This window comes from Corylus avellana, chromosome ca1 (assembly GCF_901000735.1).
Source record: "Corylus avellana chromosome ca1, CavTom2PMs-1.0".
Lineage (NCBI taxonomy): Eukaryota > Viridiplantae > Streptophyta > Magnoliopsida > Fagales > Betulaceae > Corylus > Corylus avellana.
In genome coordinates, this window is record NC_081541.1 from 2,471,369 (window position 1) to 2,494,502 (window position 23,134).

The 23,134-nt window shown below is 34.6% G+C and overlaps 3 protein-coding genes across 6 annotated transcripts; 2 read left to right on the top strand and 1 right to left on the bottom strand.

The window, feature by feature from the left end:
* Positions 1-2,546: 2,546 nt before the first annotated feature.
* On the top strand, positions 2,547-10,443 carry LOC132173844 (uncharacterized). Of its 2 annotated transcripts, XM_059585487.1 has the most exons (12): positions 2,547-2,651; positions 2,775-3,666; positions 3,905-4,100; positions 4,861-4,943; positions 5,219-5,319; positions 7,775-7,870; positions 8,185-8,238; positions 8,944-9,092; positions 9,284-9,401; positions 9,615-9,705; positions 9,787-10,021; positions 10,125-10,443. In XM_059585487.1, the coding sequence occupies exons 2-11, from the start codon at positions 3,546-3,548 to the stop codon at positions 9,999-10,001; spliced, it is 1,224 nt and encodes a 407-aa protein (XP_059441470.1). In that variant the 5' UTR covers positions 2,547-2,651; positions 2,775-3,545; the 3' UTR covers positions 10,002-10,021; positions 10,125-10,443. The 2 variants fall into 2 exon arrangements, with proteins under 2 accessions (XP_059441470.1, XP_059441477.1); XM_059585494.1 differs by lacking the exon at positions 2,547-2,651 and having other exon boundaries at positions 3,576-3,666; positions 4,866-4,943.
* A 1,600-nt stretch (positions 10,444-12,043) lies between these two features.
* Positions 12,044-15,779, top strand: LOC132167601 (uncharacterized). Its single transcript, XM_059578610.1, has 4 exons — positions 12,044-12,197; positions 14,776-14,848; positions 14,943-14,998; positions 15,379-15,779. The coding sequence occupies exons 1-4, from the start codon at positions 12,163-12,165 to the stop codon at positions 15,491-15,493; spliced, it is 279 nt and encodes a 92-aa protein (XP_059434593.1). The 5' UTR covers positions 12,044-12,162; the 3' UTR covers positions 15,494-15,779.
* A 1,270-nt stretch (positions 15,780-17,049) lies between these two features.
* LOC132167440 (protein ABIL2) lies at positions 17,050-21,985 on the bottom strand. 3 transcript variants are annotated; one of them, XM_059578414.1, is made up of 10 exons: positions 21,583-21,985; positions 20,603-20,739; positions 20,316-20,413; positions 20,059-20,209; positions 18,515-18,614; positions 18,300-18,380; positions 18,164-18,206; positions 17,980-18,065; positions 17,727-17,869; positions 17,050-17,556 (listed from the first exon to the last, which is right to left on the bottom strand). In XM_059578414.1, the coding sequence occupies exons 2-10, from the start codon at positions 20,705-20,707 to the stop codon at positions 17,386-17,388; spliced, it is 978 nt and encodes a 325-aa protein (XP_059434397.1). In that variant the 5' UTR covers positions 20,708-20,739; positions 21,583-21,985; the 3' UTR covers positions 17,050-17,385. The 3 variants fall into 3 exon arrangements, with proteins under 3 accessions (XP_059434397.1, XP_059434396.1, XP_059434398.1); XM_059578413.1 differs by having other exon boundaries at positions 17,980-18,068; XM_059578415.1 differs by having other exon boundaries at positions 17,980-18,068; positions 20,316-20,398; positions 21,583-21,984.
* Between the last annotated feature and the right edge of the window lie 1,149 nt (positions 21,986-23,134).

Below are 23,134 nucleotides of genomic sequence, written 5' to 3' on the forward strand. Positions count from 1 at the left end.
GTTGAACCACATTCGGCCAGTCACCATGACCAAATGGGTGGTTCGGCAACCCCCACTAAAATCATCACAAAACATCATTTTTTTTTTTTGCTAGCAAGATTGTGAGATTTGAATCGTTTATTTTATATGAATCATATGATAAATTTATTGCACGGATTCTGAATCCAGTTTTCAATATTACAAATAATCAATTCTATCGCCTATATTTCAGTTTGTTCGCAATATTTGAACTAAAAAGACGTTAAAGTCCTAATTAGAGTTTCTTATAATCACTTGTATATAGTTGGCAATAGAAAATATTTATGTTTCATTAAAAAACTTCTCTATTGTTGCAAACGGTTTATGGGTAATGTCCAAGCAAGGTCAAGAACTAACTGAGAATGCTTCTAAAAAAACTAATTAGCCTTCTAGAAAACTTTAGAGGCAGTCCAACTTTGGAGAATGATGAGGTGTTGATGGATGTCTTCAACAATTGGAGCAAAAGGCCAACATTAGAAAAAGTCTAACTTCATTAATGGCTGGAGAGAATCCCCTTAAAATATGAGTAATTGGCAGCATAAGAAAGTGCAAAATTCACTGCCAAGAGATCAGTCTTAGCTTCACCGGCGTTCACATTTAAAGGAGGAAAGTTGCTGGAAACTGCCTAAATAATTTGGCCATTTAAGTCACAGATGACTGCTACTGCTACAGAAAAGAATGCCTCATTACTATGAGGCCCAACAGACAAATATAATATTATGGGGTAGGAACACAAAAATCTATCTTAACCACATCCAGCAACAGTACAACCCAAGCTGACCAACCACTTCTTATCTGCCACGGGCTACCATCCAAAATTGACAAAACCAGTCAAACACAAATAATTTGTCTATCTCTTCTAGAATTTGGATAAGAAGGAACTAAGATTTGATGCAATGAGAGCTTCACATAAGAGATTATCTGGGCTCCACTTGTTTTGATAATATGAACAAAAGGAATTCAAATTATTTGAACACACGCAGAACAAAATACAAGTTTATTGGTCTTTCAGAGTTATTTAAATTATTAATATTTAATTGCATGTTTTATTAATACATGTTTTATTAATATTTATTTTGAATTCAATAACAGGCTAGGCCCAAAGTCGGTCAAATTATGATTAAAATCTTGTCCGTGTCTATTTAAATGTTATTTTGAGGTGTAACTTTTCTTTCTTTTTTCTTCTTGACGGGGAAACTCCGTCAAATTTCCATCCTTTTTTGAATTGGGTCTCCTTCCTTATGTTCTATTCTTCAAAATTGTCTTTGTCCTGCATCACATCACAGATAGGTGAGGTTCGAATTGCCTTTCTCACCAATAGGTCAGCCTCGTTGCAGAGAAATGAGGCAGTGTGATGTTATCTTGGCGTAAAGTATGCTCATAAAAAGGAATGTGATTTATCCCTTCCATATGTGTGTACAAGGATGTTGGTGGCTCATACACGTGGAAGATGAATTTGTAACATTTGCGTGAGGTATTTGTTTCAGCACGTGATATGCGTGGAATAGGATAGGCACTAACAAGATGATGTGGCCACTCAATGATTAAGCAAATTGCAACACATTTTTGGTCTCCATTCAAATTGGAAAAATATATTCTTTGTTGAATTGTTCCTGACGGTTGAACCTGTATATTCTATTCTAGATAATATAAACCAAAAGCTAAGGAATAAGAATATGTAATTGGCTGTAATTGCAATTCGAGCGGTCTCTACTAAAAGGCCACTACGATGCCCACTTGTTTTGGACAATTCGGGATCTGAAGCTTATTTATCTAAAGTAGGTGGCTTTCACAATTTTTTTTTTCTTAGATGAGATTGTTTGAATTAAGTGCAATTAATGTTAATTAAGCTTATGTGAGTAATTCTTCAATGCAAAAAGTTAAACTCTCGTCTTAGTACGTGTCCAATTTTATTAAAAATTTTTAAGACCACTGAATGATTTTTCATTGCGAAAAGTCGTACTCAAACTCTAATAGATTCTCTACCTTATGAAAATTTTCTTGAAACCATTTCATCGATGATAAGAGCTCACCTTTCAATAGTTGATTTAGGTGATTGTCAACCTAAAAATTTCCAAGTGTGATTAAAAAAAATTTCTCTAATGTTTGTTTCAAAAAGGAAAAAGGAAAAAGAAAAGAAAAGGTGGAAACCGTGGCTGGGTGTGTCCTCCCCCAGCCCCAGGCCCCATTCTCTTAAAACTTCCCAATCGGCAAAGAGATGGTTTTGTCAACTAAGACTTCATTATCAGGCCCCACCAGGCAATATAATTATGGTTTTTGGTGCACGAAATCGACCTTGACCACATCCCTACGACGGCACAACCCAAGCCGACTCATAACGCGGTTTCAACCACTTCTTATCTGCCACGTGCTACCTTCCAGATTGAAGAGACCGATCAAACATAACGATGGCCAACGGAACCAATTTGTCTGTCTGTCTATCTGTTTTCAAATTTGGATAAAAGAATTCCACCCTGTCCCTCTTATTTCTCTCCTTACAATATTAATATGTCCAATTAGATAAATAAATTGTTTAAATTGCAAGCAATTTGATTGGCGATTAATGGAGATTCCAATCCTATTATCCATGTGTAAAAACAGAGCTCAGATGTGACCACCACCATTGAAAAGGGGTAGTCTTGGTTTGGATTCGTCTTCCATATAATTTATTCTTTGATCTTAAAAAATTGTTTCTTTTTTGAATAAATTATATTAAGTGTAGGTTTCATTTATTTATTTTTTGTAATTGTTTACAGAAAGTTTGAAGTGGGGACAAGGACAGGGGTGGATGGTAAACTTTCAATGGGGAGTGGGTGCTTCTCTTTTGGGCTGAATCAAAGCCGCATGCACGCTTTGAATTTTTTTTCCTTTCGGTGTCAACACTTTCTGAAAGTTTGGACTTCTTCTCTGTCTACTTGTTTACTCTACTAGATGGTGCACCAATGAAAAGGGTGTTCTAAGATTTTGAATCTAGTTGGTGTAATTTGGTTGTTAATAGGGATTATTATATGACTTTTGATTTTAGGAATTAAATTAATTTTGAGCATTATATTTTCGTCAATAAGGCTTTTTGATTGAGTCTTCCAGATGAACCCGAACCAGTTGAAATTAGAGTTGATGTTGCCAAACCTTCTTGTTGCGCCGCATGTTTGAAAGTATGTTGAAAGTTCAAAGTCAAATATGAACTAAACCGTGTAATTAATTAATTAATTAATTATTTAAATTTTATTCCAGAAAAAAAGGAGAAAAAAACTCTCTCCTCCTTTTCTTTTGCCGTCTTCCTCTTCTGGAGTGGGTGTTGAATGAATCAGCAGAGAATCATATGTGGCAGTAGCTAAGCAACTCGTTTTGAGCCACGTGTTCCGCGCCAACCCTTTAAAACCACACGCGCCCGGAAATAGCTTCTCCCTCTTCTCCCTCATCTCTTTTCTCCGAGACTAGGAAAATCAGAAAGAGAATACACAGCGAAGCCAATCCACACCGACCTCTCTTTGTTCTATCTTTCTGTATCTCACACGCGCAGAACGATGCCGTTTTGCAATATTAGGACGCAACAAGCCAGCTCAGACACGAAGCTCTGCGACAATGGAGTCAAAATCTTTTACAGAACGTACGGTCACGGACCTACCAAGGTCCTCCTCATCATAGGTCACCCATCAAATTCAAATTCTTTTTTTTGATAATTTGCTTCTATATTTTGATTCTTGAAGTGGGTTTTGATTGAATTTTTCTGGGTCGTCGGGATTGTGACGATCATTTCTCGACACTCCATTTAAACCCGCTTGTTTGGGCCAGATTGCATTTGAGCTCAGTTTTTTTTTCCCGAATTTTTTTGAATTGGGTGTACTTTTCTGGGTCGTTGATGGTTTCGGTGATGGACGATCAGGATTGGCAGGGACCCACGAGTCATGGGGCCCACAGATCAAGGAGCTAGTGGGGACCGATACGCCCAATGAAGATGAAACGAGGACCGGAGATTGGAGTTCCGATGACAACGAGAGTGGCGGTGGTATTGAAATATGTGCGTTTGATAACCGTGGAATGGGTCGAAGCACCGTACCCACCAAAAAATCCGAATACACGTGAGTTTTTGTTTCAGTTTCATGTAATTTGAACCTGATTTTATTTAATTTCCTTTCTGGGTTTTTAGTGAGTTCCCCATTTGAATTTGATTCTGTGTGGTGTGGGTGTGTGGAAGTTCTTTAATTAATTAATTAATTTTTTTTCGCATAACTTCTTTTTTTGAATATCCAAACTTTGTTTGGTTCATTATTGTACCATACCAATTTTATTTTATTTATTTAAGTTCTTGTATTTTTTGGCGTTTATAATGTGTTTCTTTCTAATGGCTGGTCTTTGAATCACCGTTTGCATTGTGATGTGGTTGTGTGCTCTTGTTTCGATTCACGTGAATATTCTTCTAAATTTTGGTTAAGTGGATTTGTATTTTAATGGGTGCTAGGTATGTAATTGAACCCACATTTGCATGGATTTTGATTTTCTTATCTTTTTTTCTCTGCTTAATCTTTTTCATAGTACATTTATCTTTTTGCTCTGTTTTACTGTTTAACTTATAGTTTATGAATGCTTATTTCCATCATATCTACAATTGGAGAAACAAAAGCCTGTGCTTAAATGAGCTAACTAAAACTACAAGCTTAGTTGGGGTGCATTTTTCATCATCAAGAATTTAAAGTCTAACAGGGCAGTTGAATAAGTTTTTTTTTTTTTTTTTCCTAATTACTTCAGTTTCTCAGTAAGCAAACAGCTCTTTAACTAGACGTTAGATCTTTAAACATGAAACTGAGTTTCTAATTAATGGCATATGATTGTTGGGTGCAGAACAGAGATTATGGCAAAGGATGCAATTGCTTTGTTGGATCATTTGGGCTGGAAAAAAGCTCATGTTTTTGGACATTCAATGGGTGAGTCTCTCCCCTGAGTTTTCATGTTTAGACTTAGACTAGGTTTATCCACAGGAAAGTTTCAAAGTTCCCTTGGAATGGTACATTTACGATGCATAAATTAGGTTACTACTCTAGCTGGTTTAGCTGCAATGCACGAGATAAAAATGTTCAATTGGATGGAGTTTTAGTAAATTAAGCTCAGTTGAACAATTTAAATTGTACTTTAAGATTCTCCAAATATATTTTCTAAATCAAAGCATTTTTTAGATTCTTATTTTGTACTGTCAAAACAGGAGCTATGATAGCTTGCAAGTTAGCAGCAATGGTACCTGAAAGAGCTCTCTCATTGGCTTTACTTAACGTAACAGGTGGAGGTTTCGAGTGTTTTCCAAAGGTATTCTATATCTTTTGGCACCACTCCGCTAGACCATTTTCAATTCCTTTTAATCTGTAGAATATAGATAGTACGTTCTTATCATATGATTACAATTTTTTCTTTTTTTTGAAATAGACATTGCAACCAACATCATGTTAAACGAATATGGCTGCATATCCATTGTTATCTATAAGTGCATAAATTTTAATATTTTCAGTTCATCATGCACAAACTATAGCATTTGAATCCATGTTGGTTTCAAACGTCGAGTTTGTCTTTGTTCAAATTTTCTCTTTACACTCATCTTAGTTAGAGGACTGCTTTGAAATGACATTAGCCGGGGACATAGAATTTGCCATATATCCGTTAAAAAATTAAAGCTTCAAATTTTTATGTTTACTGATGGCTATACTCCAATCTGGGTATTGCTTATGCAATGAAAAACCAAGGTCTGGAATCAATTGACCTTTCACTGTGGAACTTCTGGAACTCGAACTGCTACTTCATGATTTGATGATCAAGTATGATTGCATACGGTTGGAATCTGTTGCACTAATGTCATAATTCATCTTATGGAACAATTTCTTTGTACACCAAAATTTCTGTAGGTTCATATAAAACTAAATTGGGGTGAATAATGAGTATTATTTCATCATAAAATCGACCATATACACCACCACTTGTCAGCTGGAGGAGATAAATTATGAGTCGGGAGGAGCAGCATTGAAGACTGTTTGATTTTGCAAGGGTTAATATATGCTCCTTTTCACTTTATCATATATAGTCTCCTGCAAGACGGAGCAGAAATCAATCATGTCTAATTTCCAAAGTGAATTTTTTTGGTATCTGCGCACAGTGAACTTTAGTGGCTAGGGGAACGTACACTTTTAACTTTTTTGTTTATTCAACTTGCAAAAATATTGGTGTATAAGAATTTTTAAAAATGTTAATGCATTATTTTTGCAGTATTAAGATATAACATTATACTATTCAAGAAAGTTCTATTGGCAATTATCAGATATAATGTCAACCTTAATTGGTTTCAAATGTCCTTTCTGTCAATCTTTAGTTCTATATGCTGGTAACTTGTGAAACACAACAACTTCCAATGTCAATCTTTAGTTCTATATGCTGGTAATTTCCAAAGTGAATTTTTTTGGTATCTGCGCACAGTGAACTTTAGTGGCTAGGGGAACCTACACTTTTAACTTTTTTGTTTATTCAACTTGCAAAAATATTGGTATATAAGAATTTTTAAAAATGTTAATGCATTATTTTTGCAGTATTAAGATATAACATTATACTATTCAAGAAAGTTCTATTGGCAATGATCAGATATAATGTCAACCTTAATTGTTTTCAAATGTCCTTTCTGTCAATCTTTAGGTCTATATGCTGGTAGCTTGTTAACTTCATTTTCCTTCAAGACATTGGAAGTTGTGGTGTTGTCCAACCATTAGAATTTCATTTGAAAGCACACCCTAATTTGTCCTTGTCCTTGATTGAGGAACGCTAAAATCACAACATAGTGTAATTCATCCAATCTTTTCTAAGTTATTAAGACTGAAGCTTAAATTGTGAATCCAGAACATGGTATAGGGGTTAAGCTGTGGGCATCTTTACTTTCCTTAGGTCAGTTCAATTTGGTCTTGATTCCAGCCAAGCCCACTCAAGTTGCAATTTCGTGTGATATTATTATATCACCATTGTAGAGACACATGAGAAATCTAATAATTATCTATGTGCAAAATGCATTATTCTGTGATAGTAGGGAAAGTGACAAAGATCTACGTCAGGGTCATTGGATAATGGGCTGTCTTTCTAAAGAAAATGGTGGGTTAAGCTCGTGACTACTGGTAAATAGCATTTTGGTTAAAAGCTGAAGTTTTGAAAACAGGACACAGAAAATAAAGAATATAGTCCAGTAATATCTGGGTAGTAGGTTTTGGAGTGTAATGAAGATGGCTTGGTGTGGGAAGATTTTTTTTTTGATAAGTGGTGTGGGAAAATTTTAGGGATACAAAAATAAGATTTTTTGTATAAAGTAAAGAAATCAGTTTTGATTGTGATGTAAGTGGAGAACGAAGTATTCTGAAAGCTGAGGACAAAAGGAGAATAAGGAAACATAAGAGATATCATAGATTGAAAGAGAAAAAAGAGAAGAAGAAGAAGAAAAGAAAGAGAATAACACGACAATAGCAAAACCTAAGTTGTTAATCCGACTTGCAAATCACTATGAGAGTTACTAGGATTTATAACTCAAATCCTAAAAGCTAACTTTCATCCTTAGATCAATTAAATCCCACTGGTAAATTAACACCCTAATTGTCATAAGACCAGAATTTAAGCTACAAGCTTAAATGACTATCATGGACGGTGAACTTAATATGAAACTTATTATGTTTAATACCTAAATTTTGCAATTGAACTTATTTCTTGAAAGGATGGTCAAATTATTATTTTTTTCTTGCAGCTCGATCGACAAACATTATCCGTTGCAATCCGTTTCTTACGGGCCAAAACTCCTGAGCAACGGGCAGCTGTTGACCTGGACACCCACTACTCAAGGGTAAAGGATACTTTCAATTCTCTCTCGTTTTGCTGGATATGTATTATGGATATTTGACTGGTGAAGAAAAATGATTTATTTGGAAGCGTTCATAATGCAATAAGAATTTGCTTGGGCTGCAGTTGTCATCTTTGCTACTTTCCATATTAAGAGTTCCCCGACTCTAACATGAATATTTTGATATTCAGTTGAAAACAATCTTGATATACATTTCACATTTTCTAAGCTCTCATTTATATTTACTGATTTTAAACTAGAAATACAATTTCATTCTTAGCTAACTCATGCAATTTCACTTTGTATATGATACGCAGGAGTATCTTGAAGAATATGTTGGACCTAACACCAGAAGAACAATCTTATATCAAGTAAGAAATGTTAAAGCTATCAATCTTGACTACCCCTTGCATGATAATTTTATTGAGAATTGAAAGTAAATAAACTGATTTTCTTTACCATAATAAATTTGCATGAAGATGGTGCTAATTTCACTTTTGGTGGATTGTTTGATTTCCCTGATCTATTGGACACATGTTAGATTTCCCTGATCTATTGGACACATGTTAGATTTCCCTGATCTATTGGACACATGTTAGTGCAGTAAAACAACTAAATGACAACAGAATTAAGCCAGGGTAAAGTCAAATTAACCTAATCAGCTAGTTGTATAGTTTAGGCATACTGGACAAGTTTTTGTAGCCATAATCACTCTTCTGGTTTGGCATACATTCTATTTGATGACTCTCTTTTTTTATTTGTTCTTTTTTTTTTCTCCTCTGAGCTCTATTCGCTGATGACTCAGAAATGTGTATTATCATGTCACTAAATAATGCTTACATACGTATCTTAACAACTTATAGGTTGCGTCTCAATGACTTTCCTTTACCCATTGTTGTACTTGTTTGCAAACATCACCATTGAAGTACTGAGATCAAACATAGAGTTGGACCTGGGAGTCTGGGTCTGTCAGCTCCTGAAAGGACTGTCTTTTAATAGCAAATCATCCTTGACCAATTGTTCATAGACTTCAAAATAAGATGTCCCTAGCTTGACATTTGACCTGTGTGCTGCAGGAATATGTAAAAGGTATATCAGCAACTGGAATGCAGTCTAACAATGGTTTTGAGGGTCAAGTTAATGCTTGCTGGACACATAAAATGACTCGAGCAGAAATCGAAATGATCCGTTCCGCTGGAATTCTTGTTTCAGTCATTCATGGCAGGTGCGCAGCCAGATTTTCTGTAAAAGAAAAATATATATTTTGTGTGTGCTGTATCAAGAAAATATTATTCTTTTCATATGAGTACTTAGGCAAATTCAAGTTCTTAAGCTTAAAATGAGATGAATTTTAGAATATCTAACTTTTAGGTTCATTGGTACTAAACTACTAATGTCTACTCTCTGAATGTATAGGCATGATATAATTGCTCAAATATATTACGCAAGGAAACTTGCGGAGAAGCTGCAGCCTGTTGCTCGGATGGTAGAACTTCATGGAGGTCATCTAGTGAGCCATGAGAGGACCGAAGAGGTATTTTTCATCTGTAGTTGATTATATTATGATAAAGCAGGTCATGGGATTATGGCATGGTGAAAAAAAATCTAAGTCAATAGCACTTCAATAATCCATAGAATTTAATCCCAATTCTTTTGGGATATACTTCCCATGACTTATATTGACCGTACTTGACAAGAAAAAGGGAACCTAAATACTTTACTTTCCCCCCCCCCCCTAAAATTACAGGTCAATCAAGCACTGCTTGAGTTGATAGAGGCATCAGAAGTGAAGAAGATGAAGCCTAGTGTTTGGACTAATATGCCAAAGAAAAGCTCTGGTAAGTATCACATATCCACCACTGAATTGTCCACCTCCTTTTTTGCGATCATGTGCTGATATGTGCTGTTCTTTCCGGCAGGGTGGATAGGGACAAGGATGGCATTAATGAGAATAAACACAGAGGGTGGAAGCAATGCCTCTCTCGTGTTTTATTACTTGCTATCAAAACTGCAGCTTTGCGTGTTGTACTTCTTTGGTCTCTTTGTTTTGGCATTCGAGTATGGTCGGAGGGTTATAACAAGTTGTAAACCGGCTAGAGTTGGAACTTCCCTTACATTAGAGAACAGTCAATGAACCATTGTTTCTTCTTACTGGTAATCCTCTTCTCCAACTTTTTCTCTTAATTTTTCCCTTGTTGAAGGCCATAAATAACAGAAGCATAACAGTTTTTTTTTTTTTTTTCCTGTTCTTGTGCAGGGTCAATTGATTTGTCACCCAAACCCTATACGAAGTCAACCAAGTGATGAATAATACACTGGATTCTTCAACAACATTTTTCAATAAGATGAGAGGCTTATGCATTCGGCAACGCATCTTCAAAGCTGTTTGGAGGCACAAATGTTGGGAGATTGGAACAACCAATATTTTGAGGCAGATCCTTCTCCCCGTGCCATTGGTTTCATTTTTACTTACAAAAGATGATGATAACAAATCCCCTCTGTATCTACAACAAACTCTCTACTCCCTACTACACCTTTCCGGGTGCAATTCAAAAGAGAAAACATTTAATGGGTCTTTTTCTTTTCTTTTTTTCGAATCCTTCTGCTAATTACAGAATAAATCAGTCTCGTAATCTCTACAACTACAAGTAACATGCTTTACCTGGTTACTTGGTTGATGGAACTTAAAATAAGATTAAAAGAAGGCATCAATCAAGCACTGCCAAGAGAATTAAACTAAAGGGTTCAATACTACTACCCTGCAAGGTGTTATACATTAAACAGTACATACACAGAATAGTCATACAACAGAAATTCACATGAGAGAGGGAGAGAAGAGAACGTGCCTGTCGCTTCTTTCTGAGAGTTGAACATCACATCCCTTGAGGCTGTTTGTGTTCTTTGCTGGAGAAGGTGGATATAAAAATGAAAACAAGAAAGAAAAGTTGAGAGAGAGAGAGAGAATCTCGTTCAAGTGCTGAATAATATACCATCGTATCCTATGATCTACAAAGAATGACATAATGTACGAGCCTATCGGTCACCAATTATACCAAATATGCCGCGGGAATATACCAATATGCCCGCGGGACACTGCAAGCCCAGCAAGTAATCTATCCTTTCTCCTGTTTTTTAAGCTTGCGTACGAATACCGTAGTGTTTCATGGAATCATCAATCATGTTACTGGTCCAACCCCAGCCTAAGTAACCATTCATAACTTGCTCTTTCGTTTTTTTGTTTTTTTGCTAAACAACATTTTAAATTTTCAAGAGAAAATACATTTATTCCTTTGACTACCATTAGGGGTGACAATTCATGTTTGCATGTCAGGTTTGGGTCGTGTCAAAGCATATGTATAAGATTATATAAGTTAATCATAATCCAACCCATTTACACCTAAGAGAAATGATTGGTGTCAATAATTTATTTATATTTTTTTTATATTCTCCTACAAATTTAATAGATTAATCATTAGATTTGTGGAGTTTATAATTGAATTTGTGTGAGGTCTTATATAATTTCACAAATTTAATTATTGATTTATAAGATGAAATGGAAAGAATATGAGAAAAAATTGGCACCAATCATATCTCTACAGTTAATCATGAAAATGCATAATATCTACAGCTGATAATAATTCATAACAATCATGTAAGCTTGCCAGGTTTAGGTTTTATTTAATAATGTATAAAATTATATAAGTTAACCTTAATTCTATCAATTTAATTAAATGGGCTAAACCCCTCAAATCTAACACATTAATTTTGTATTGGGTTTGTGGGTTGTGACAAAAATTATCAACCCTAATGTTGCGTATTGAGTTTAAATCATGTTAAAGCATAAGTAAAAGAATATATAATGTAACTTTAATCTAATTTATTTAATTAAATAGATTATATCCATCAATTAGACAATTACAACATGCTAATTTTGTATTAAGTTCATATTGAGTTTGGGAATCGTGCTAAAAAATGTTGAAAAATTCCTTGTCCAGGACCATGGTAGAATAACCATTATCCAAACAGTCCCAGTCCCAGAATACCAAATCCCTACATCTGCGACGACGCCGTATAATTCATCTTGAACCCCTCCCATCTTTTTGGGGCAGCTCAGTTACCCACTTACCCTTCATTAAGCTCCAGTTTAATTTTAAATGGACAAAAGCCACGTGTATTGAAAAAATAAAAAAAAATCCGAAGGTTTGCCCCGAAACCCTGATTCTTTCTGGCACACAACACTTGCCGTTCACTTCTTCTGCAGAGAGTTAGAGGCCATTGCTGCTACAGTTGCTGACATGGCAGGCCCCCAAGCCCAATGGGAGTTCAGCTGGTTACTCTCTCTCTCTCTCTTTACTCTGAATTCTTGTTCTGAATGTTTGCGATATGTAAGTCACAGTGTCAATTGGGTGATTCCGGGTTTTGCTTTTTTGGGGTTTTGTGGATGAAAGAAATTGTTTTTCAGCGTTTTCTTCAATTTATGTTCTTAAAGCTGGGATATTGATTGCCAAACCATTATGGGTATGATTCACTTTGCTCCTTTGTGTGTGAATTTAACGTAAATTTGCTTGGTAGTCTAATCTGGATTGGACATAATTTTTTTTTTAATTAATATGTTTATTTGATTTCATATTAATTGAATTGTATATGTAGAAACATGAATTTGGAGAAACATGAATTTGGTGTGAGAATCTCTACTGAACATAGGAAGGCAACACTTTTGCTGACAGCAACCTTTTGATGAGGTTATTCTACAGAAATTCTGATTATTACCAGGTGTTCTCACATAATATATCTAGAGAAGTGCTAGGCTTACAAACAAATTTTACAGAAAAACTTTTACAAATTGATGTAGCACAACATGATTAGGTTTTTCAAAATTTGAACTTATTTTATATCCAATCATATTGTGCCACATCAGTTTGTAAAAGTTTTTTTGTAAAATTTGTTTGTAAGCCTAGCATTCCTCATATATCTACTACAATCACCGAAGGTTGCAACGGGGTTTGTGTTTTTTATAAGTTTTATTAGACATGGTTCCTTGTCTCAATAATTTCAGCATGAAACACGTATTCTGTTTTTGAAATTTCCTTTCACTTACTTTATTATCCGTATAGTGTGGAACGTTTATCTGTGTATTATCAGGTGTGTCCTGTTTGGTGGACATTTTCTTAATGATGTCCGAACCTCTTTGCATAACCAAGTAATATTAATATGGAAAAGAAGATGACACGGTTTTGACTATTAAAGATAATGCTTGATCCGGCTTGAAGTTCTTCATAGTTTGTAATTTGGGTTGGACATATTTCTATATGTAGCCTTCTTTGTTTATATCTATTTTTCATTTCTATGATCCAAAATTTAGTATCTCTTTGGGTGTAAATTATGTGCGCATGTGATCCCTTATTTCATTGTTGTTTATTTTTAGCTTATGTGATTCTTGTATGTGCCCTCTATATTGGCTTATTTGTGGTTTAAGGTTGGTCGATACTGAAAAAAAGACACAAATACAAAGTCTTTCATAGTATGTCATATCTATAAATAATCGTGTGAGATATATGATTTAGTTGTTATTTGTTTTAATAAGCTGCTACAACGAGAAAAAGAACCTCCAAAATTCGTTAGGAAAGATGGGAATGCTACCATCTTTGCTCAAAAGCAGTGATTCAGTTTCAGTATCACTTTGATATATCATGTGTGTAATGACCTTAATTTTAAAACTGTGATAACATTACTTGCATAACGTAGTGAATTTGGTCTTTGTAATTTGATTCTTTTAGGATGCCATTTTTTTACTGTTGTTGGTTTCTCCGAGGCTTGGCATTATGGAGAGAAATGAAATAAAAGTCGAAGTTGTGAACATTGAGAATCCAAGAAAGAGGGGTAGTAGGGCTAACCTCCTTGCTTAGTTGAGTTGAATTTTTTTTTAAACATAGGACTTAATAATTCTTGTCTTCCTTTTCTGTATTTGCTTATCAATTAGAAAGAAGGGCATCGGAACCTTAAGTTTCCATGCATTTGCTTACACAGAGAACTCATGTTAAACTGCTTATTTCGTTCTTCTGGTTTAATAATCAGGTCAGAACCAAAGTTAATAAATTTGGGAGCCTGGAAAAATAAAAATGTTTACCATTTAACATGGGGAAAAAGAGTTCATTCTTACTTGCACTAGCCTTAGTATTGACTATACTATGTAGTCCTTGTCTTTTCTTTTCTAAACATGCTAGTTTTCAGATACGAAATATCCATCCCAGTCACTATGGGTGCTGTGAAGATTTGTTATTAGTTGCTCCATCTTAATTTCCTATTGAAGTGAGCCTAAATTTGCGCTTAAGAGAAGTTGTTGAGTAAGATGATGTGGTTAATTATATATATATATATATATATATATATATATATATATATATATTAATTATCGTATAAATTTTATCCTTGTTTATCTTTGGTGCAAGAGTGCTGGTACGCACTCTTTGAAGGTGAGCTGCTTCTAGGCTGCAGGGTCATTCTTCTCCAATTTTTCACTTGAGTTTTTACTCATGTCATTCCTTCAGGATAGAAATACTTAGGAATTGAGGAACTAATCAGTTAAAGTGTTGTCAGGATACTTATGAAGATTTGCAAGAATGAACCTGCCCCCTTCCTTTGGTGGGTGGGTGGGTGGCGCAGTGTGGGTTGAGATTCTTAAGATAAAATTGTAGGTACAAATCATGTAGCTAGGAGATTCTGTACCATTAGAAATGACCTAATGAATATGTAAAACGCTGAGGCCATTTTTCTATGGGGATTATGGATTCCTTTGTTCATTGGTCAAGGCATATTTACTTCTTTAACATGATGTTAAGGTTCACTTTATGTACCTTGGAGGATTTCTTTCCCAGGATGTTAATTCCAATATGAAATATTATCTGCAGTGACTTGGAAGTGGACTATGAGTCTGAGGAGAATGCTTCCATGGTCTATGCAGCATTAGCTGTTGATAAGGAGGTGATACTTCATGATGCTCAAACCATTTTTTTTTTTTTATCTCTTTTCTTTGGGACAAAACTAGGTTCTTATACAATTACATTTCTGATTGCAGTTGCAGCCAGACAAAGTGAAAAGGCAGATGTCAGTGTCTAACGGAAAGCTTATAGTGTGAGCTTCCTTCCTTTAAGAATTATCAACTGAAAACATCTTCATTGAAGATTTCATTTTAAAATATGAAAATATCGAGGAGAAATAACATATTTTGTGCTAATGACTAATTTTGTAACTATTTCATGTTGCACTACAATGAATTGATTAATTTTGTGAGAAATCTATAGCAAAGAAAAAAGAAGTTGATATTCAGAAAAAATAAGCTGGATGCACGAATATATCATTTGAAAAAGCAGGGTCAAATTCAGTATGCTTGGTTGTATTAGTTGTCTGCTATATTTGTTATTTTAATTTATTAGAGCCCTATACTTCTCAAAAAAATTTAGAAGAGCCCTGTGATTATCTTACCTCACTTCCCATCTGTCTTTCTGATACAGACACTTTGAGGCTGTTGAGGCTAGATTTCTTCGTGCATCATTTAGTGCTTTTGTAGACGTCCTTACGCTAGCCACAAAAACGATTGAAGAATTTGGACAAGGAATGGAATTGTGACATCTCTTTATTATTGACCAACTAGCACTGATGATTTTCCTGTAAAATTGATCAATATTTGGTGTTTGTGATGTCTTCTTAAACCTTGGGCAGTAGTTAGACTCTTTGGTTATGATTTATGAAAATGCCCATTTGATGTAAGATGCAGTAGTATTGTGTTTTACTTTTGAGTGATAATCAGCTGTTGAAGATTTCTTGAAGCATGAACTAGCTATAACACGTACAGACTTTGATCTTTGTCAAAGTAGGGAGGGAATAAGGAAAAGACAGTTTGATTTCTGAGGAATGCTGGAGATACCCGGATGAGAGTTTATTTAAAAATTACTGAAATTTCTGTTCTCTTGATTTTGTATGCTATAGAGAAACTGAGGCACTCAGCCTGAATGGCATTGCTTCAGATGATTGTAGAATCTGGTTTGCTAGGTAATAAAATCCACAGCCCAACTCTACCCGGATCTGGATCCTTTGTTAATAATTCGGACAATAAATATGAAAAAATCTTTATAGGGTTCACTTGCCCAAGTAGGTGGGTGAATGTAGTCCAAAATTTGTTTGGACATGTTAGATTTATATTAGCTTGCTTTTATATTTGCTGTCCAAATTACTAGTAATTTGGGAAGAAAAATTGATGGAGATTTTTATCTGACTTTACCGGCAATTATTTATTTTCCTTCAAGACAATCTCCTGCTTGCGGGATCTGCCACAATGATTCAATAAAACCCTTAAATTAAGTCCAAAAATTCTTTTAAGTAAGAATTGATGTTCATCACTTATTAAATGAATAGATATATAATTAATAAAATTCCAAAGAAAGGGGTTGTCCTTTTAATTAAGAAAAGAAAAGCATAAACGTTTTATTATGCTTTTAACAGGAGTTGTGCCAAGTGCAATTTCATACATCAAACCGGTCGACAAGCTTACATGTATCCTCTCTAACAAAATTCATCTGAAATTTCTATAATTGCCTTAAAAAAAAATTGCTAAAAAATTGCTAAAAAACAAAAACAAAAACAAAAATTACATTAATAACTTCTTCTTTTTTAATTAAAAAAAAAAAAAAAAAAGGCTGAGGGTGGTGCCTCCACCCCTATCAGGAAGCGGTGCCCTGTGCCCACCAACAAAAGAGGGGTAGAGGCTGCTGCTCCTTCATTAAGGCGACTTTTTTTCAACAATATATATATATATATATTTCTTTTTTTGGTAAATGGGAAAGTTTCAAATGAATTCTGTTAAAAAAACACGTGGAAGCCTGTTGGTGGATCTAATATGCAAAATTACACGTGGCAAAACTACTAGAAAGTAACAACTTGACAAGTTACCTTTCTGGAAATGGAATTGGATTGTGATATTCTTCCAACTAGGTATATATTTATTGGAGCTGAGAAATGTATTTCTTTTTTATAAGCTAAGAAATGCAAATTTAATCTGTATAATAGTGCACTCAAGAACTAATCTAACCATACACGAGAAATAATATTTAGTAGATTCTCCTGCGATTGTCATACAACTATGATGATGTAGAAGTGAATATCAACCAATGAAAAAACTTCAAACATAGCAAAAAGGACAAACCTTCCTTAAAATCAATATATGACTGTGCTCCACATTATACATTTTCAATATAAAAAAATACCATACATAATATGGCTGACGAAATACATTACTGTAAAATAACTAAGAATGATACATATTGTCATTTAAATTTCTTTAGGGTTCCAAAGAAAGGGGGAAGAAACAAAAAAAGAGAAAATACTTTTACTGTATAAATCTACCACTCAGAAGGAAAAGATACAAAAGGAGTATCAAAGAGAAGGGCAAAACTGAAAACAAAAGTCCAGAGCCCTAGCCCTGCTCCCATGGCTTCCTTCTCAGTCCATTGTATTCCATTTTTTCAGTATTCATCCAAGTAAGTGTATAGCATGTCATCTTTCTTAGACTTGCGTCGGCTAAGCAAGGCTTTCAGGAGACGTTTACTTTTGCTAGGGTATTGTTCAATCTCTTTGCCATTTTCTCTTTCCGCAGGTAATCGCATCGAAGCGGATTTTCGAGGCTCTGAAGGGTACTGATACAATTACAAAAAATTAAAACTTTTTAGTTTGCTGTAAAAGAGGAGATAATTTTTCCCTTCTTTTTCTTGGTGGGGAGGGGAAGAAGTTGCAGGGACTTATGGATTACTGAAAAGATAGGAACATTTCAGACTGTCAGTAAAATGCCAAACAATTATGTACTCACCCGTCTTCTTCCATTAAGAATTGGAGTGGTCGGCCTACTTGAGTTTGGTGTAGTTGGCCGAGTTGAGTTTGGGGTCACGGACCTATTTGAAAGAGATCCGGAACGTAAAAGTGGAAACCGATATGGTGAAACTGTTCGCTTCTCTGATTTGTAGGTAAACATCATTAGTAGAATGATATTACAAGAATATTTAGAGGGGAAAAAAAAGTACAAAAAAAAATACATTAATATGTCATAGTTCATTCATACATACCTAATTCTTTTTTGGGCATGGTAGAAGTGAAGGAAAAAATTGCTGATCGTTGGGAAGGACGTGCAGAAGGTGAGGGTGAACGCCCTCTACTGCATGAAACATAACCTAGATTATTGTGATCCTCATAACAAAATGAATCAGGTCACCAGATTTATGCATAGCAATATATAACATTAGTATATACCTGACCATGGATGGTGGGGTTTCTCTAATTGTAGCTCGAACAGCTTTGGAAATCAATCAGATTACAAAAAGAATTATTATGTTAGTCTTGACCATGATATATGAAATGAAATAGAACAGGAGATAAAGAATGCTACCATTCCTAAATTGATGCCATTCATCTTCATCATCTAGGCTGCAACCCTTGGTATGATTCGCACCATGCATGGTCTCCCCAGCTGAAATGAATTTGGGTGATAGTAAGCATCCAAGATCCATTGTTTCCAAATTTCTAAAGAACAGACGATAAAAATAAAAAATAATAATAATAAAAGAATTATAAAAAAAGAAAAAAGGAGAAGTATATATTTGCCTGGCAAGATGTAGCGCTTGTGGTACTTAGGAGTATTTATCACCAGTGACTGTTGGGAAAGGCCCTCGTGATCAATATAAGCTTGGCATGTCCGCAATCTCTAACATACCACATCAAAGCAACAATGAAAGTGAATATTGTGCATTTTGCTTGCTTTAGAGTGAGAAGTATATGGCAAGTGACACAAATGGTGTATAGTATGGTGCAATCATCAACTCACTAATGTCTACTAATGACAGTATTGATATGGGAAACAAATGTTACTAAATGGTTTATACAAGGCATATTTTTGAGTAACATTCATTAATAACTTGCCTCTCAAATCCCACATCTGAGGGTCGCTGTCAATGTTTTGGTAAGAGAACCAACAGCAGAGCCCCAATATCCAAATATAATGGTAATTGGCCATATGTTTAAACAACATTCTATCCAGGTCGAGTAGGAGGAAAAAAAAAACGAAAGGCTTGGTAGCTGTATTTAATTTAGGTAATGGTTGGACTATTTGCAAACAGGGTTAATGGTCATATTCAGTATGCGTAGGCTGACACTGCAAGGACAATGCCTTCAAATTTTTATTTTTTATTTTTATTTTTTAAAAAAAGGCTTTTTAAATGAAATGGTGTATCTTTACTTAGTACAATGTGCAGAACTCTTTCTAACTTTCAAAGCAAGAAGCAGCTATTTGACAATCTGTGCCAGCCTGGTGTCATAGTGTCACTTATATGCTTTTCAGCCCCTATCATCTAAAGCAACTCACTCTTGCTATCCCCACCAGAGAAAATGGTCACTTCAAACCATGAAAATTCTTGTATTCATCTCTGTTCTTTCCTTGTAATTATATTCAAGGTATCCTGATATCATATTTTGTGCATTGAAACAATTCATATTTTCTGGTACTTAGACTTATAATTCAGATAGACAAGTATATAGTAGGATAGCAATGTAAATTTCCTAAAGCAGTTACTGAACCAGAACATCAAGAAAATTTTATGTTTGATATGATATGTCACTTCACTTAATGTGGTGCAAGAGCCCCTTGACAAATAATTCATTTCCTTTATTTTAGAAATGTAGAAAACATGAATCTCCCAAAGGAAACAACTTCTCTTTGCCAAATCCAAGGCTTTGCCAAAGCTAAACACTGACTTAGAATGTATCTAAACTGTTGGTTGAGCTGTTTTAGTCTTCTAAACTGACTTCTTTTACTGGATTTCTAACTCACATGATTGGGTTCAAACTTCCTAAAATAGAAACTGCCTTTTTACTAAGGAATAGCTGAAGTTGGCAACATAAGAAAAGAGCCAATTACGAGATCCTCCTTGAATACAAATGGGAACTAAAATCTTACACTAAAGGCCAGCAAAATCAATTTCCACTCAGCTTTAGAAATCAAAACTCATCATTCCCAGTATCTTCAAAATAAACTCAAGGTAAAATTCATAGATCTTTACCTTAATGATTGCGAATGAGCACCCCTACCACAAATGTCTATACAATGTTTTTTAAAGATATCTAACTGATTAAAGAAACAAATCCAAGCTCACCTGTTCAATGCAAGATACACGGAGATCCGTTCCAGAAACTTCATCAACCTTCTCATCCAAGAGATCATTAACCTTATATGTAACAGAACCCAAATGGTCCACAGTATTTACAAGAGCCTTAATGGCATAATCTTTTAATGTTTCTACCACTCTGCATATATAGGAGGATGTTTCTTTCAGAAAAGATATTAACAGGAAAAGAATAGAAAGGAAATGCCAGTTGAAAACACCAGCAGTAATGAATCAGATTGACTTACATCTGTTTTTGGTCATCATTGGTGTATGATAGTTCAAAATACTCGGCTGCTGAGTATAACTGTGTTCTCAAATTTTTCAGATCCTGAATTACAACGTGCTATAAGAAAATATAGTTGCAAAAATAAAACTTTAAGAAGCATGAGTTCATGAACTTCAAATTTCTGGTAAGGCATAAAAAATTGCTGCAAATTCATTTCCCCTACAGACTAAAGGGGTGCACGAAAATTTCAGTTTTGAAGTTAAAGGAAGATCATAAAGCTAAATGGATTTAATTTGCAAGGAGTACCTTGAGACTGTCAGAGAAAAGCAAGCTCTGCTGCATGGAAACCTCATCAAAGTTAGATGATTCATGTGGAATGGGCAGTGTAGAAGATGCAGTCATCGTCCCCATGAAAGAGAAATTGGGACTCAGAGTTCCTTATCCTGCAACAACCAAGATGACCATTTTAGTATCAAAGTATTACAAAAATGGCAACAATTACATGGAAAAGCAAGAGCTAGAAAAGAAACCATTCCAGTTTTGAACTTCAACAAATTGTCGTCTCTTAATTCTGAGAAGAAAAAAAAACTGCTTTCTTCTAAGAGCTCAACTTCATAAAAGCATTAAAATCCTGAGAATTTATATTACAAAACCCCAATCAAATCAATGATTAAAGCAGCAAATGTGGCAGTGCGTATGGGGCGGAGAGAGAGAGTTTGCAGCCAAAATCAAAACCCCATTCAACCCTAAGAATAATTAATACAGATAAAAAAAAAGAGCCCCCTAAAAGGATCACAGAGAAAGAGGTGGGGGGGTTCACAATTGACTGTCAATAAAATACCAGAAGGCCGTATTTTAATGAAACATTTCGCTGTATCTGAGATAATGGAAGAAAATCCAACAGCATAAAACAGGTAGTGCTTTGCCACAACTCTGCAACTATCCCAGAGACTAATAAACTAAACACCAATATTCCATACCATCGCAAAAAGCGCATTTTGTCTGAATCTTCACCAATACTCTTGTAGTACTCAAATTAAAAAAGAAACCCACATAAAGTACATGACAACCAATCCTTAAAAACCTCAAAAGCTGTAAAATTTCAAAACCCTCTTTCCAATTGGTGAGAGAACTGGGGAAAAAAAAAAAGAAAATCTCATACAAAATGAAAAATTGATGTGCTAGGCCTGGGCCACTATCTATTCCTTTCTCATATTTTCCCAGCAACCAACCAGAAATACAACAAAATGAAAACCAAGTGCATAAGAGAAAATGATCAGACTAACCAGGGGTTTCTTGCACCAAACTTCCTCTTCTACTGCAGCTGCTGAGAGTCTCAAGACTATAACACAAAAAACCTACTTCCAGTTCAAAGCTATAAACGTAAACCCACTTCAATTTTCAAACTTTGGGGGCCAAACGTAAAACCCAAGTGGTGAAGGCGCCTACATAAATAGGCCACTCTTTCGACAGTGACAAATGTGGTTTGGTATGAGATTTTGACTACACTAAGGAAAACGACATGTTTAAATTGTGTCTGTAACAGAAAATGCAAAGCCTTGCAGACACAGAGAGAGAGAGAGGGAAAGTGAGAGGAAGTTGAAGGGAGGGACAGGTATCGAGGAGCGCACGTCGGTAAAGGCAGGGAATCCGGAGCACTTGCCAAAAGTCTGCCCCTTTTGGAAGCAAAAACTGGTCTCTCTTGCAAGCTTACTTCCCTCATCATTGCCATCTGGTGGGTCCTTTTTTTTTTTTTTTTTTTTTTTTTTTTTCTTTGTATTGTGGGTCCCCTAATTCTATCAGCTGAGACTGAGCTACACAGAGAATACTGTTAGGTTACGTCCCAACAAAAAGAAATATTTGTTTGATTCTTCGACGCCTAATCTCTTTATTGGGTCTACCACATGTTGTGGCGGGGCTTATCTTGATAATGGATTTTTTTTTGAAGTGATCTTGATAATGGATTTGGTTTCGAACACTTTACTTTTCTTGTTTTCTTAAAATCAAAGCAACCAAAAAAAGAAATTGGCTTAGGTATTGTAAGAAAAATTGCAAGATATTTATTGTAATTTTTTCACCAATTCAGATTTAATTTTTATTTTTCACGGAAAAGAGAAAGATTGAAATTAGATATGGACTTTTGATAAAACTACAAAAAAAAAAAAATGTAATAATTTTTTTTTATGTACTTACTTACTACAAAACAGATCCAATTTTTTTTTTTTTTCCTATTCAATCCAAAAAATATTTCTCCTATAGGAATGCTAACCTTACAGATAAATTTTACAAAAAAACTTTTACAATATGATATGGCACAACATGATTGAAAATTAGATAAATTTAACTTTTGAAAAACTCAATCATATTGTGTCATATTATATCGTAAATATAAAATTTATTTGTAAGCCTAACATTTTTCTTTTTCTTAGTACAACACAAGGGTTTGTTTATTAATGTGTTTTTTGTTTTTGTTTCAAAAAAAATATTCTTATGCAAAATCATACTCGGAGTGAAATGGCATGTCATGTCAACTAAAAGAAACTAATGCTACATACTACATTATTATTTTACTAGGCTAATGTGATAATACCTATATGCTATTATATTTTTATTTTTATTTTTTATCAAAAGCTTATTCAAAGGCTGACTGACATTATTATATCAGCTGACTAAGATGAGGGTGTATTGAGAGTATAATATGTAACATTACTCATTAAAAAATTGATATGAAATGTCATGTGATCTTTTTGCTTATTATACTAACGGATAGTATCTTTCTAATTCAGTATATTAAATTTATATTTATCCATAAAATATGTAATTTTCACAATCATTTTC